We start from the raw sequence: 13,276 nt of genomic DNA, 5'->3' as shown, positions 1-13,276 counted from the left end.
GGAGACCTGGCTACAGAATAGCTTTTTAAATTAAGTATCAGAGGGGTAGCCATGTTAGTCTGGATCTGTAAAAAGCAACAGAGTCCTGTGGCACCTTATAGACTAACAGACATATTGGAGCATAAGCTTTCGTGGGTGAATACATGGTATTCACCCACGAAAGCTTATGCTCCAATATGTCTGTTAGTCTAGGTGCCACAGGACTCTTTGTTGCTTTTTAAATTAGAATATGTAAATTAAGCATGGAAATTTCAAAACAATATTTCAAATACCTGAAATTACTTCAGACTGTCCCGTTATGAATTGGACAGCTGTATAAACACTGACGGCCTGCCATTTTAGTGATACTTGCAACAGGAAATGCAGCTTGATGTGGTCTACCCAAAGAAGGAGGCCTATAGCTCCTTGTAGATATTCTCTTGCTATCACTGTACACCTAGATTTGGCAAGAAACGAAATAATTAGATGGCTGTAAACAGAAAAACAAGAGATATAAGAACCTACTTAAAAAACTCCAGGAGTTCCATGTGGCTCTGGCTACAGCGCTGTTCTTCCTGCCCTGAAGGATACAATCAAGCTAACAGACAATATGCCAGCTTCCTGCTTCAATCCTTATCTTCGCATTTTTACACATAGGGCATTTTAAAGAGTTAGTAGTGATTTAGAGGAAGATTTTTAAAGGCACAAACAGCAGTTAGGTACCTAACTCCCACTGATTTTCAATGGGAGTTAGACACTTAACTGCATTTCTCCCTTTGAAAAAATCTCATTTTAAACACATTTTCCATGAGATTAGGCAATTGCTTTGATTTCACGACTATCTTTCCTTAATACTTCCCCGAAAATAATGTAATGAAAAGGAGCAAGCCTTTACAGAAGTTGACTATGGATGTACTAAAAGCAGTAATGGGCTTAAACTAAAGAAAGGCAGATTTAGATTTGATAAAAAAAAATTCAAGAGCCACCTGATAACAGAACAGCCACCAAAAGAGGTGTCTGAGGTCCCATCTGTACAATGTACAGATTAATTAGCTAAACACACTCGAAAAAAGAGATGAGTAGAGAACCTACTGCCCTGTAGTCCCACCTACCCCAGCTTCTAGGAGTTAAATTGGGTGTTTGCAAAATATGTTGCTGCTGAAAGCAAGAGTTCCATTACAAGCTCCAGGATTTAAATACAGAGATGAAAGACGTCTCCCAAAAGCAGTGATTTATATCTGTGACAGAAGGTGGGAGGAGGAGGTGTTATGTACACCAGGTTCCTTCCCCTACAATTTCCAGCTGCTGCTACTACTGGTATATTCTCCTCTCATAGCAGCAAGAGAGAAATCTCAGGGGGAAAACGTCTATTCTGTAGACAAGGCCTTTGTCACTGAACATTTATCAAGCAGTTTCTCATCACATCCACACTTGCTGTTTTAGGGACTGTCGACAGGAAAGTAAAGACTGATACTAAATAAAAAACTGTATCTAAAATGGTATATAGTGAGCATAATGACTGATCTTATGACTCATGCTTAAGGGCTAATATTAGTATTGTCCCATACATTACTATTATGAAACAAGCATCTAATTTCCAGCATGGATGATGAGCTGCCAAGCCTGAATCTTACAGGTGGAAAGAGAAAATTAAGACCTAGACCTAAGAACTGCATAACATCTACAAACCAAACTGCAAATTCCATACCTAGTACAAAATTCTTGATTGCAAAACTAGTTTAAAAAAATCTGGAACAATGATGTGCAGTCAAAGGAATGCAAAGTAACTGGAAAGTATGACCACAGCTTGGCATTGAAAAATCTTTACGGCACCAGTCAATACATTTAATCGGGCAGAAGTCTGAGCTAATATAATACATCAGCTGCTGTGTCCAGCATTATGGGGCTAAAACCATCTTTGTTGAGGTTGGGCTCCAGTCACAGCCACTGGAGCCATACATTCAATGCAAGTTTCCAATTTACCTGCTTCTAGATCAATGCTTATGGAACTGAAAACAATAATTACAAACCTTTGTAAAACACGGATCCTGGTGGGAGAGGGAAGAAGAATGTGCTCTGTGTGATTGTTAGATTCCAATACTTTAGGCGTAGGAATTAAATGAAGTCATTATATTGTCTAAAATTCCCTTTAACATTTGAGTACCTGCTACAGGATTGTGCTTGAAGGCCAGTAAACCTCAAAATCCTACTGAGGATGATGCATTTCTAGACAAAAGCATCAGCGGTCTTGGCATATTCTTTAACTTTGCTTCTGCCAGCGTGAGCAGGTATTTTATGCACAGAGTTGCAAATGTATATGTATGTTATCTAAATATACACCACACATACACACAAAGGGCTCTTCCAATTTAGGCCCTAATTTGGCAAACCTGACTCACGTTGAGTAGTACTTACTCAAGAAATTCTGTTGATTTATGTGTAAATTTTACTCACCGTGAGCAAAGGCTGAAGAATCAGGCCCAAGATAAACAGCCTGCCTGGGAACATAAAGGCTTGACGTATTTTTAGATTTAGAGTGCCCGATGTTTGCAGCAATGGAAAGGACTGCGGAAATGCATTTACACCAACACTTTTCACCTATTACAATTATATATAGATATATATTATCTGTATCTATTAAAAGAGAATGATCCAGGCCAGTCTTCCCTGGCCCACTCTCTATGAAACTGCTCCATTCAGACATTAACTTTAAAACACCCTGAACTTGTAAAGCCCTGAAAGATCTGCCCAGCAGGTATTCTGGACAATCAGTCTAGGATTCCAATCAGATAATACTTCATGATGTTTTCTTATCCTGAAGATCCATTTGCTTCCTGACCTTCAATTCTGAAGTCTGTGCAAAGAGAGGATGCTGGCTCCTGAGAAGGAAGCTGAAATTTAAAGAAACAAGAAAAATAAACTAAGCATTGTTCTGTCAGAGCAATTCACACCTGCCTGCTTCAGCCTTTATACTGGGTTCAACATTCTTTATTTTAAATCATACACACTTCTAGGAAACACTTTGCCTTTTCACTAGCATATTTGCTGGGTGTAGGGCAACAAGTGGCTTTCAATGTTATCAAAATGTGCAACATTTTCTACCTGGGTTGGTAGCATTGTCCTCCTCAGAAGAAAGTGGATGCATATTCAAAAGCTATAACAAGTAGTTTAACAAATAGTCTTAGGGCTTGTCTTCACGTACCGCACTACAGCGGCACAGCTGTAGCGCTTTAGTGAAGACATTATTACACCGTCATTGTAGTGAATTCACCTCCCCAAGAGGCGGTAGCTATGTTGACGGGAGAAGCTCTCCCCCTGACATAGTGCTGTCTACGCTGGGGGTTAGGTTGGTATAACTACGTCGCTCAGCGGCGTGGATTCTTCACACCCCTGGAGTGACGTAGTTCTACCAATAGAATTCTCTAGTGTAGACCTGGCCTTAAATCGTCTCTTTGAAGCACAGAACTAGGTTGTGGATAGGGCGACCAGACAGCAAGTGTGAAAAATCGGGACGGGGGTGGGGGGTAATAGGAGCCTATATAAGAAAAAGACCCAAAAATTGGGTCATCTGGTCACCCTAGTTGTGGATTATGCTGCATTAGCATAGAGTTTACAATTAACATGTTGAGCAAATTAAGGGTTAAATGCCCTGTCAACCCACTGCCCTACCTACAGAACAGAAAGAGAAGTCGATCTCTGGCTCCTTTGCATGGTTCCTTTGCAGAGACTTGAGGAGGGGAGAGCTCATAACTGAGTGGAGCTGTGAGAGGGCATCCTCCCAATGTCGTGAAGGCCAGAACGTATGGGATCAGTGACACTCTGACATGAAGGACCCGACTCCTCTCCCAGTCCATGCCATCTGCTGTTATATGCAGGCCCCTCCATGATGAGAAAAAGCCAGATAGGAGAGTCACTAATGACTTGCGCATTGCAAGCTACTGTAATTTAGTCCTGACGGCATGGAAGAGGAATTTACCATGTAGCATGGCTATTTCCAACTCCTCCCCTATTCCACAGACCCTACCCGCCACTTTTGGAAGTACATGAAACAGATCTTCATTCCTGTGGTCACACGGGGGAGAGATGTGATTAAATCTTAGGGAATATACTGCCCAGCCACATTCCACCTCACAGCTCTTTGATCCTTTCCTGAAAGTTAAATGCCTTTCAGTGCTCTTCTGGGGTGTGTAAACTGAGGGGGCTTCTCTGGGCTGTGTAAACTGAGGGGGCTTCTCTGGGCTCACACAAATAGGTCAGAGATATATAAAATTTATTTTCTAGATCTCTGAACAAGAAGAGAGAATATTGAAGGCAACACTCTATGCACCACACTGACAGTTCACCACAGTCCTGGGAGGTTAAAAAAATTAAATTAAATTAAAACCCCCTAAACCCCAACCTCCATTAGACTTATCTCAGACTTTTCTATTCAAAGCTCTGTACAAACATGCCATAATTAATCCTCAGAGTGTCCCTATGAGGTATTATTATCCTATTTCACAGAAGGAGATACAAACAGGTTAAATGACAAGGCCTCAGAAGAAGTCCCATCAGAGCCAGACTGTCTCGAGTCACCTGAAAATAAAGTGCTGACCTGTCTGAGTGAGTTTTGTACCATCAGATTTGCAAACTGCTATGTCTCCATTTCTATGGCAAGAGATGAACCTTCATGGTAACCTATAAAATTGAAAATAAAATGGTTAAGAGATAGATAGAATAGTGTTCCTGTCATCCTTATGCTCCAAATACACCTTTAGCTATTAAAATGTTATAGATAATTTTTTAAGTATCATTTTAAACAAAATCAGACATTCATCCCCATCAAGGGTAACCCTGTTGATTTCTAAACTGAGAGTTTATTTATTGGCATTATCAGATTCACAATCCATGCCACAGGCTTTAACAGTCACGTTGACAAGTAAAGATCTTCCAATTTTAATGGCATGTTTCAGGTCTGATTAGTCAGAAAATTATACTGTCTTGCTGCTATTGCTCTGGATGTAATCCAAATACTCAGTTATTACAGCTCTTTAGGTGCTGGTACTTTGATAGGAAGGAAAGAGATGGCTAGAAAATGAGACTGCAAAGCAATATCCGTTGTGTCTCAAATACATCCATCCCCTTCTATCACATGTATCTGCATGCATTGGAATTTAATCCCTACAATGAAAAAGAGGTGATTTGCGTAAATCCTTGAAACAAAGCAAATTAACTGATGATTTCTCAGGACAGGGAGGTTTCTCTTTATTTAATTCCTCCTGGTCAAAGCACTGCAGTAAGTTCCTCAACTGCAGTCAAGGCAGTTCTCATGCATACAGTATTTCCTAATGAGTAACATTTAAATTGAAATCAGGTGCCTTCAGATATTTGAAGCTTTATGTGATAATCTGTGTTTATCAACTTCCAACTATTACATTGAATATAGTGGAGTCTGCCATAGGCTGGAACTGAGTATGTGATCAATTCTCAGGAACTCTGAGAGGAACTCTACTCTCATGATTATGCTCCCAAATTTTAAATTGTCACAAACAGCACACAGAAAAACACCAATGTTATTTTTAAAAGTCCATCAGCAATGCATCACCATGTCAGACAGATTAGCTGAACTAAAATATACATGTCTTAGCAGAAGGAGATGTTTTTTCAGCACAGATGCATAAAGGCCACTTGAAATCACTTATCTGAACCGATGCTGAAATTAGCCTCTTCAGCCCTGTTCATGAAATCTTGGAGTGCTAGTGTCTGAAGTGTGCCTTGGACAAGGCTTCATTTACTTTGTAGTGACATGTCCCCTCCGCAATAAAACTTTAACACAAACTAACATTAAACCAGGGAACAGTAAGGCTGCAAGTGATGTATAGTCAGAAATAAAAAAATACTACTACTACTGAGGTCTTATATTGCAATTTTCATCAGTAGATCTCAAAGTGCTTGACAATCTTTAACATATTTATCCTCTCAATATCCCTGTGAGATAAGGCAGTTTGATTATCCCCATTTTACAAATGAGGAACAGAGAGGATAAGTGACTTGCCCAAGGTCACATGGGAAGTCTGTGGCAGAGCAGAAAACTGAACCTGGGTCCTAGGCTAGTGCCTCAGTAACTGGACCAGCCTTCCTCTAGCTCCATTCTGCAAGTACACAAGACAGCACACACTTGTAAAAACCTATATTAGCTTTAGTTTTTAAACAAAGCTATTGCTTCCACTCAGGTCACCAAGCATGCACTGTTGAAAATGACTAAAGGGGGCTTCCTGAAAGTGAACTTTAGCATGAAGGGTCTTGTTTTAAGCCTGGAAATAGTTAACATGATACCAAAGCTGAGCTCCTAATGAAAGCCTAGTCTCTATAGCACTAAATGTGCACTAGCAAGCTCTTCACCTGTACTTGCTTAATTCACAAATTATGGTTACACAAGAGTTTATAGGAAAAAAACATGATCCAATTCTTTAAATAGAAATCTGCTGAGCTTTCACACCAGGATGGAATCTTGATGCCTTTATTGTTATCCTTTCTACACATACGGATATGGCTATCCTTGCTCCATACAGAAAGCACCTCCCTCATGACATCAAGTGACACTATTTTGGAACCCTAAAACTTGGAGGGCATGAAGCTTTACAAGACACATGGATGTGTTGATGCTTGTCATCATGTTTGAAGGCTGGAGTTCGGGGGTTAATAAGTACATGAGAAAAAAAAATTGTGATTTAATAGGCAGAAGCACTGAATTATTTTGAAGCTGATTGTAGAGGTATCTTAATCAGAGCAAAAGCAAGCAGAGAGTGGACATATTAGCAGGGGCTATTTCACAGGAGCACCATAGCATAAAAAGGGTGTATATGTTTTTAGAGGTCCATCAAGTCTTATATCCATTAATCCAAGTATTAAATTTTCAATTCAATTTCAATTCATTGTGCTGTAGGCACAAGTATTTCTTTAACACCAATTATAGCAGCATGGACAGGTTTGTTTAGGTACCACCTACGTTACAGTCTCAATCTGAGGCAAAGCATAATTGGGCATCCTTACTGACTGACTTCACAGTGCCAAAATGCAGTTACTGTACATATGAATGTGCACACACACACTGACATGTACGCTGGGTAAACATCTCATTGAGCATGCACAGTTTCATATCCCAAATATCTGTGGGTGCAAATAGTGAGTGAGGTAATATCTTTTATTGGACCAACTTCTGTTAGTGTGAGGCCTGGTCTAACACTGGGAGGGTGAGGGGGGGTCGATCTAAGATATGCAACTTCAGCTATGAGAACAGTGTAGCTGAAGTCAAGGTATCTTAGATTGAATTAAAATTACTTACTTCACGTCCTCTTGGTGCACCATGGCTCCCCCGTCGACTTTGCTTCCGCCTCTCGCCGAGCTGGAGGTCAGCAGTCGACGGGAGAGCGATCGGGGATTGATTTATCGCGTCTACACTACACGCGATAAAAATTGATCCCCGATAGATTGATCGCTACTTGCTGATCCGGCGGGTAGTGTAGATGTACCCCGAGACAAGCTTTTGAGCCACACAGAGTTCTGAGTCAATAAAATATATTACCTCACCCACCTTGTCCGTCTAATATCCTGGGGCCAACAGGACTACAGCTACATTGCATACATGGTGCAAAGAGTATTTCCACATCTACGTATTTAATTTGTGGGAGCAATCAAATAGCTTGATGAGGAAAAGTCACCATTTCTGCCTGCAACTTGTGGGTGCAAAACTGCAAGTCCAATTATTTGTAGGAGCAGAGCTTCTCCTGCAAAATGAGAGACTCACTTCAAACTTGGGTCTTATGTTTGTTCTATATTCATTAACCAAGTCAGAGCTGTCAGAGACTTAGCCAACATGCTTTTTCATAAAAACAGCTCTCATAGTGGGTTCTCAGTGACTATTTTTGAATCCACCCACCAGTTACTTTAGTTCAAAACACAGTTAATTTCCTTGTGTTACCTTACCATGGTTCTCTTCATCTAATCCATCATCTCCCCACTGCTCTTCGTTTGCTAGCAGTGGATTCTGAGCTTCACACAACATTCTCATAGGGAAAGAATGTCCATCACCCTTGCTGGGGAGACAAAGGCAGAAAAAAGCTACTTCCAACTTGCTTCATTTGAAGGTTGAAATACAACTTTATTCCTTGTTTTAGGTTTCACTCAAGCCCAAAGCAAGTCTTTGAATTTCCAGAGATTACTTTTAAAGGATTAAGTTCTGGAAAATACTGGGTTCAGTTTTGGAACCTTGTTTTGACAGAAGCTTATAGATCATGTTTTAAAGTGACTTTGATCTTGAATTCTTGCAAAAGATCTGTGGGATAAAAATTATAGTCTGAATTCATTACTGGTGTAACTCAAATGGAATTTGGCCCAATCATTTAAATATAATCAAGATAGATAGCTAATTGTAATCATTCTAGAGCAGAGGTGGGCAACCTACGGCCCAGGGGCCACATCTGGACATTTTAATCTGGCTCTTGAGCTACCGCGGGGGAGTGGGGTCCAGGGTTGGGGGCTTGCCCCACTCCGCACATGCTGGGGCTTTGCGTGGCTCCTGGAAGCAGTGGCATGTCCCCCTTCCACCTCCTATGCGTAGGAGCAGCCAGGGGACTTTGCACACTGCCCCAGCAGCTCCCATTGGCCGGCAACCACAGCCAATGGGAGCTGTGGGGGCCGCGCCTGCAGATAGGGCAGCATGCAAAGCCACCTAGCCGTGCCTCTACATAGGAGCCGGAGGGAGAACATGCCGCTGCTTCCAGGAGCCACTTGAGGTAAGCACTGCCAGGAGCCTGCACCCGACACCCTTCTGCACCCCAACCCCCTGCCCCAGCCCCAGCCCAGAACCGACACCCCCAGCCGAAGCCCTCACCTCCCCCCCGCCAACCCCCAATTTTGTGAGCATTCATGGCTCGCCATACAATTTCCATACCCAGATGTGGCCCTTGGGCCAAAAAGTTTGCCCACCCCGTTCAAGAGAGAGAGAGAGACACACACACCCCCACCCACCCACCCGTCCACAGAGAAGCTGCAGACCACCTGTACGCTATGGAGCTGTGCTCCGCGGCAGTTTCATTCATCCATGTTAACAGGAAGCCTGGGGGTACAAGGCAAAGATGTTTGCTGATGGGTCTATGCCTAACCATCTTCCTGTCAGCAGTACATGTGGAGGCGCAGCAATGAGGCTGCAGCAGCTGTTGCTTAGGAATGACTCCCTGGCAACTTCTCATCTACATGCGAGGATACCAGCTCCTCTTGATTCTTGCAGGACAACGCAGGACATAGCTGGTTGACACTCAGGCTGGGACCAGGATTTGGCCCTCAGTTTCATAGTATTGGCCTCTTTTCCACTATTTTGATTACCACTTACCTGGATACAATAGGTAGTAACCACAGCTTCTTTTCTTCTCCAAACACTTGCTGAAGATTCTTTACGAAGCCCAGATTGAATCCATTTTTATCTGGGCCATTTTGAAACACTGGAGCTGAGAATGCCTCTATGGACAGATACCATTATAGGGAAAAAAAATAAAAGCAGCAAATATTAAATAAAATATTTTATGCTGAGGCACTATATCCTCATGGGAATTTACAATGAACAAATCCTGAGGTCCCTTCCTCACTCGTAAACTTAATCAGAATCAAAGGAAGCCCATTTAGACTATTAGGAAAATAACACATATTTAATCAATGCAAATTAAATTACTGTGTATATGTTATACAGTAGCCATCTTTGAGTACACTAAGCCAGTGGTTCTCAACCACGGGTACGTGTACCCCTGAGCGTACTCAGAGGTCTTCCAGGGGCTACATCAACTCATCTATATATTTGTGTAGTTTTACAACAGGCGACATAAAAAGCACCAGCGAAATCAGTACAAACTAAAATTTCATACAGACAGTGACTTGTTTATACTGCTCTATATACTATACACTGAAATGTAAGTAAAATATTTATATTCCAATTGATTTATTTTATAATTCTAAAAATGAGAAAGTGAGCCATTTGTCAGTAACAGTGTGCGGTGACACTTCTGTATTTTTAGGTCTGATTTTGTAAGCAAGTAGTTTTTTTAAGTGAGGTAAAATTTGGGGGTACACATGACAAATCAGACTCCTGAAAGGGGTACAGAAGTCTGGAAAGGTTGAGAGCCACGGCACTCGGCAATTAAACATACCACACTATGGACCAAAATGGAAAAGTTACAGGCATGAATGTGGAGATCACAGGCATTTCTTTTTCCATGCCTATACATCTTCACATTATTATTTCTCTTATCTTAAAATTGATGGCGTGGATTTGGTTTTGCAGATGAAACCCACAGAATAATCATAAAACCAATTAATGATGTTTTCATTTAATCCCTCCAAACAAAAGTTATAGAATGAAGTTTATTATTTAATGTGTTTAAACATTCTTTCATGAGACTTGCTCTGAATTTCACTGGAAAGACACAAAAATTGGAGAATTTCTAATCCGAAGACTGGAAGCATAAAACGGAAACAAACTCCCTTCTACGAACCATATCTCAAGTATGGAAATTCAGACTGCTTGATGAATTAACACTAATCTATTAAGAGTTAGGGTAGGATATACAAACCCTGTGTTGAGAGAGAAAAGTGGTGCAGGAAGAAAATGATAAAATAGAGGGCCTTAGAAACAGTATTTCTGAAGTTACCTTCTACACTGTTGTGCAGAGACCTGATGCTTCAGGCTAGCACAAAGGCCTATAGATGAGATCTAGCCCTTTGAAAACGAGTTTTAAAGGCAAACCTATACCAGGTCTGTGCAAGAAACAGATTAATTTGATGAGTGGAACTCTGCAAAAAAAAGTTTCAATTTTGTTTCAAGTCACTTTGTCATTCAAAAAATGTCACAAAATGGTAGTATCTGTATTGAAAAACGTGAGATTTGTGTTCTGATGTGAAACCTGATCTTCATCCAAATGCATTTTCAAATTTTGAAAGTTGGAAGATTTTTGGCTCAAAAACCATGGAATTTCAGAAGTTTTTCACAAAACTGGTCCAATTCCACACAGCCGTACCCTCACTCACCATCAGAAAAGATGGATGTATTTTTGCTCAAACCCACTTGCTGTTTTAGGGCCTACTCCAGCAAACACACATGTAAGTAAATTTACTTACAGGTAGTTCCACTGACTTCAGTGAGTAAGCATTTGCAGGATTGAGCCCTTCTATTTTAGTCTCCACGTCTCCAATTGAGCTTTTGTCAGCTGAAGAGGAAAACCCCCAGCAGTGTGAATTAAAAATCATTTTATTTAAATGCTTTTTCAAATATTTGCTGATATACCTAGAGGTGAACAGCACACGCTTTTTTAGAACATAGCTTTATGGTGTACACATGGAATCTTACCCAAAGTAGACCTATTTCTACTGACAAGCCAACAGTGGTAGCCAAAGAGAAACATCAGGCTTAGAAAGAACATGACTGCCACAAAAAGAAGGAAAAGCACATGGAACTTGGAACGTCCATTGGTCAATTCGTCCTAGAAATAAAAGCAAAAAAGGATAAAGGTCATGAAAAACAGAGCGAGAAATCTTGGTGCCTAAAGGAATGAGCTGTTGTTACACTGTATCTACTAAGGATATGTAGGATGTGTGGGGGGTTTCAGACTTGGAGAAAAAATTCCACCTCTCCCTATGATGAACAGACAAGACAAAGAAGAAATAAGCTGGCTCTTTCCCTCATCGCTTCCAAAGCAGATATACGGTGGGGCTTTGCTATTAATTTTTTTGTATGGAACAGGGCCAGTATGTTCACAGTCCCCCATATGGGTATGAGAAGTGTCTCCTATGCCCACAGTGAATTTGGCAGGCAATAACAAGTGCTTTGAAAGCCTGTTCACATTCTGCTGAGTTTCCTTTAATCCTCACATTTTCCTGGATGCACATTAATACGCTGCCATCTTTTCCAATGGCTACATTCCAATTTAAGAGATCAGAAATTTGAACTCCCTCTTTCTCAGCTATAACAGCAACAAGCAGGTACATCAAATCCTGATGACAGCTGTCTACAGTTAGTAATAGCCCAGAAAATCTTACAGGTGGCTTAAAATGCTTCATTTCACATTAAACTGTTGGAGCATGAGGACCCCTCTGGCACTTTACTCCTGCAGTTTAGAGACAGACTGTACCTACCCCCTGCAAGTGAGCAAATGTGCAAAAGCCCTTCTCCATCTTCCAAGTCCTACAAAGTGTAATGGAGAGTTACAATACCTTTGCCCTCCTTAGCACGTGGACTAATTCCCATTAGTGCCCCACAGGGGTGTCTGGATTGGAGGTATGGTTTACAGAACCATCTGTTACAAAATTGAGGCCCAGAGAGATTAAGGGTACGTCTACACTGCAACAAAAACTCCCACAGCTGGATCCAGAGCCCAGGCTCCAGCCTAAGCCCCAATGTCTACACTAAAATTTGATAGCCTCACAGCCTGAGTCAGCTGACACAGTCCAGCTGCGGGTGTTTTACTGCAGTGCAGACATACTCTAAGTCACTTGGCCAAAGTCACAAAGTGAACCAGAAGGCATTAGAAAGCAAGAGTCTTGAGGCTCCATCTCCTGGTCTGTCAGCTGACACTGCCTCCATATAAACCAACTGTAATATAAAGTAGTGCTCAGTATTTCAGTCTGACTTTTAAGCCAAAAAAAGAGAAATTATAAGGAGACAATAAAGGTCAAAGCAGTTTCTTTGAATGCCATATCCTAATATGAATGTGTGTAGATCAATGGCAAGACAAAGCTCTTTATATTAGTTCTAACTCAGAGAAGAGAAGAGGAGGGCAGGTGTCCTGCAGGAACTAAGCTTATGGAGACAAGCGGGCAAGTAACAAACACCAAAGTAGGTTTAATTTACTCTTCCTCTCACTTGCTCCCTTAACACACTAGACTTGATCCACAGGAGCAAGGATTCAGAGAAGGTTGGGAAAGAGGGTTTGGGAATTACAGGAAACAAAGTCACACTTAATAGTTTCCTGCAATGCTACTGAAAATGTGTATTTGGTGATCATGCAGCCACTTAAATACATTTCAAATGTTGGTACCTTGACAATTTTTACCCAGGAGACAACCATCCCCCCCCCCAGGCAATACAAGCACATAAATCATGCACAAATTTGGTAGCATTTGTAGAAGAAATTTAAAAATCAGGTTTAGCATTTTTCAGCCAAAATCTTTCTACAACTGGAGCCTATTTTCCCTTCAGTTTGTGCATATTTGAGTCACAATGTGAGTTAAACTGACATACAGAATTTAAGACAAAGCCCCCTAGTACTGAAAT

At 41.1% G+C, this 13,276-nt stretch overlaps 1 protein-coding gene across 2 annotated transcripts in view; it reads right to left on the bottom strand.

The window, feature by feature from the left end:
- The window catches only part of ZDHHC15 (zinc finger DHHC-type palmitoyltransferase 15), a 37,700-nt gene that overhangs the window by 5,063 nt on the left and 19,361 nt on the right, over nucleotides 1-13,276 (bottom strand). Inside the window, exons 8-13 of one of the 2 annotated variants that reach the window (XM_045029898.1) lie at nucleotides 11,354-11,486; nucleotides 9,350-9,476; nucleotides 7,945-8,054; nucleotides 4,574-4,656; nucleotides 738-2,870; nucleotides 273-702 (exon numbers count right to left, since the gene is read on the bottom strand). In XM_045029898.1, the coding sequence (XP_044885833.1) occupies nucleotides 4,613-4,656; nucleotides 7,945-8,054; nucleotides 9,350-9,476; nucleotides 11,354-11,486 (414 nt within the window). In that variant the 3' untranslated portion in view covers nucleotides 273-702; nucleotides 738-2,870; nucleotides 4,574-4,612. Of the gene's footprint in view, nucleotides 1-272; nucleotides 2,871-4,573; nucleotides 4,657-7,944; nucleotides 8,055-9,349; nucleotides 9,477-11,353; nucleotides 11,487-13,276 lie in introns of both variants that reach the window. The other variant, XM_045029897.1, reaches the window with a different exon arrangement.

The sequence above is a fragment of the Mauremys mutica genome, chromosome 9 (genome assembly GCF_020497125.1).
Source record: "Mauremys mutica isolate MM-2020 ecotype Southern chromosome 9, ASM2049712v1, whole genome shotgun sequence".
Taxonomy (NCBI): Eukaryota; Metazoa; Chordata; order Testudines; family Geoemydidae; genus Mauremys; species Mauremys mutica.
This window is presented reverse-complemented; position numbering and strand designations above follow the sequence as displayed.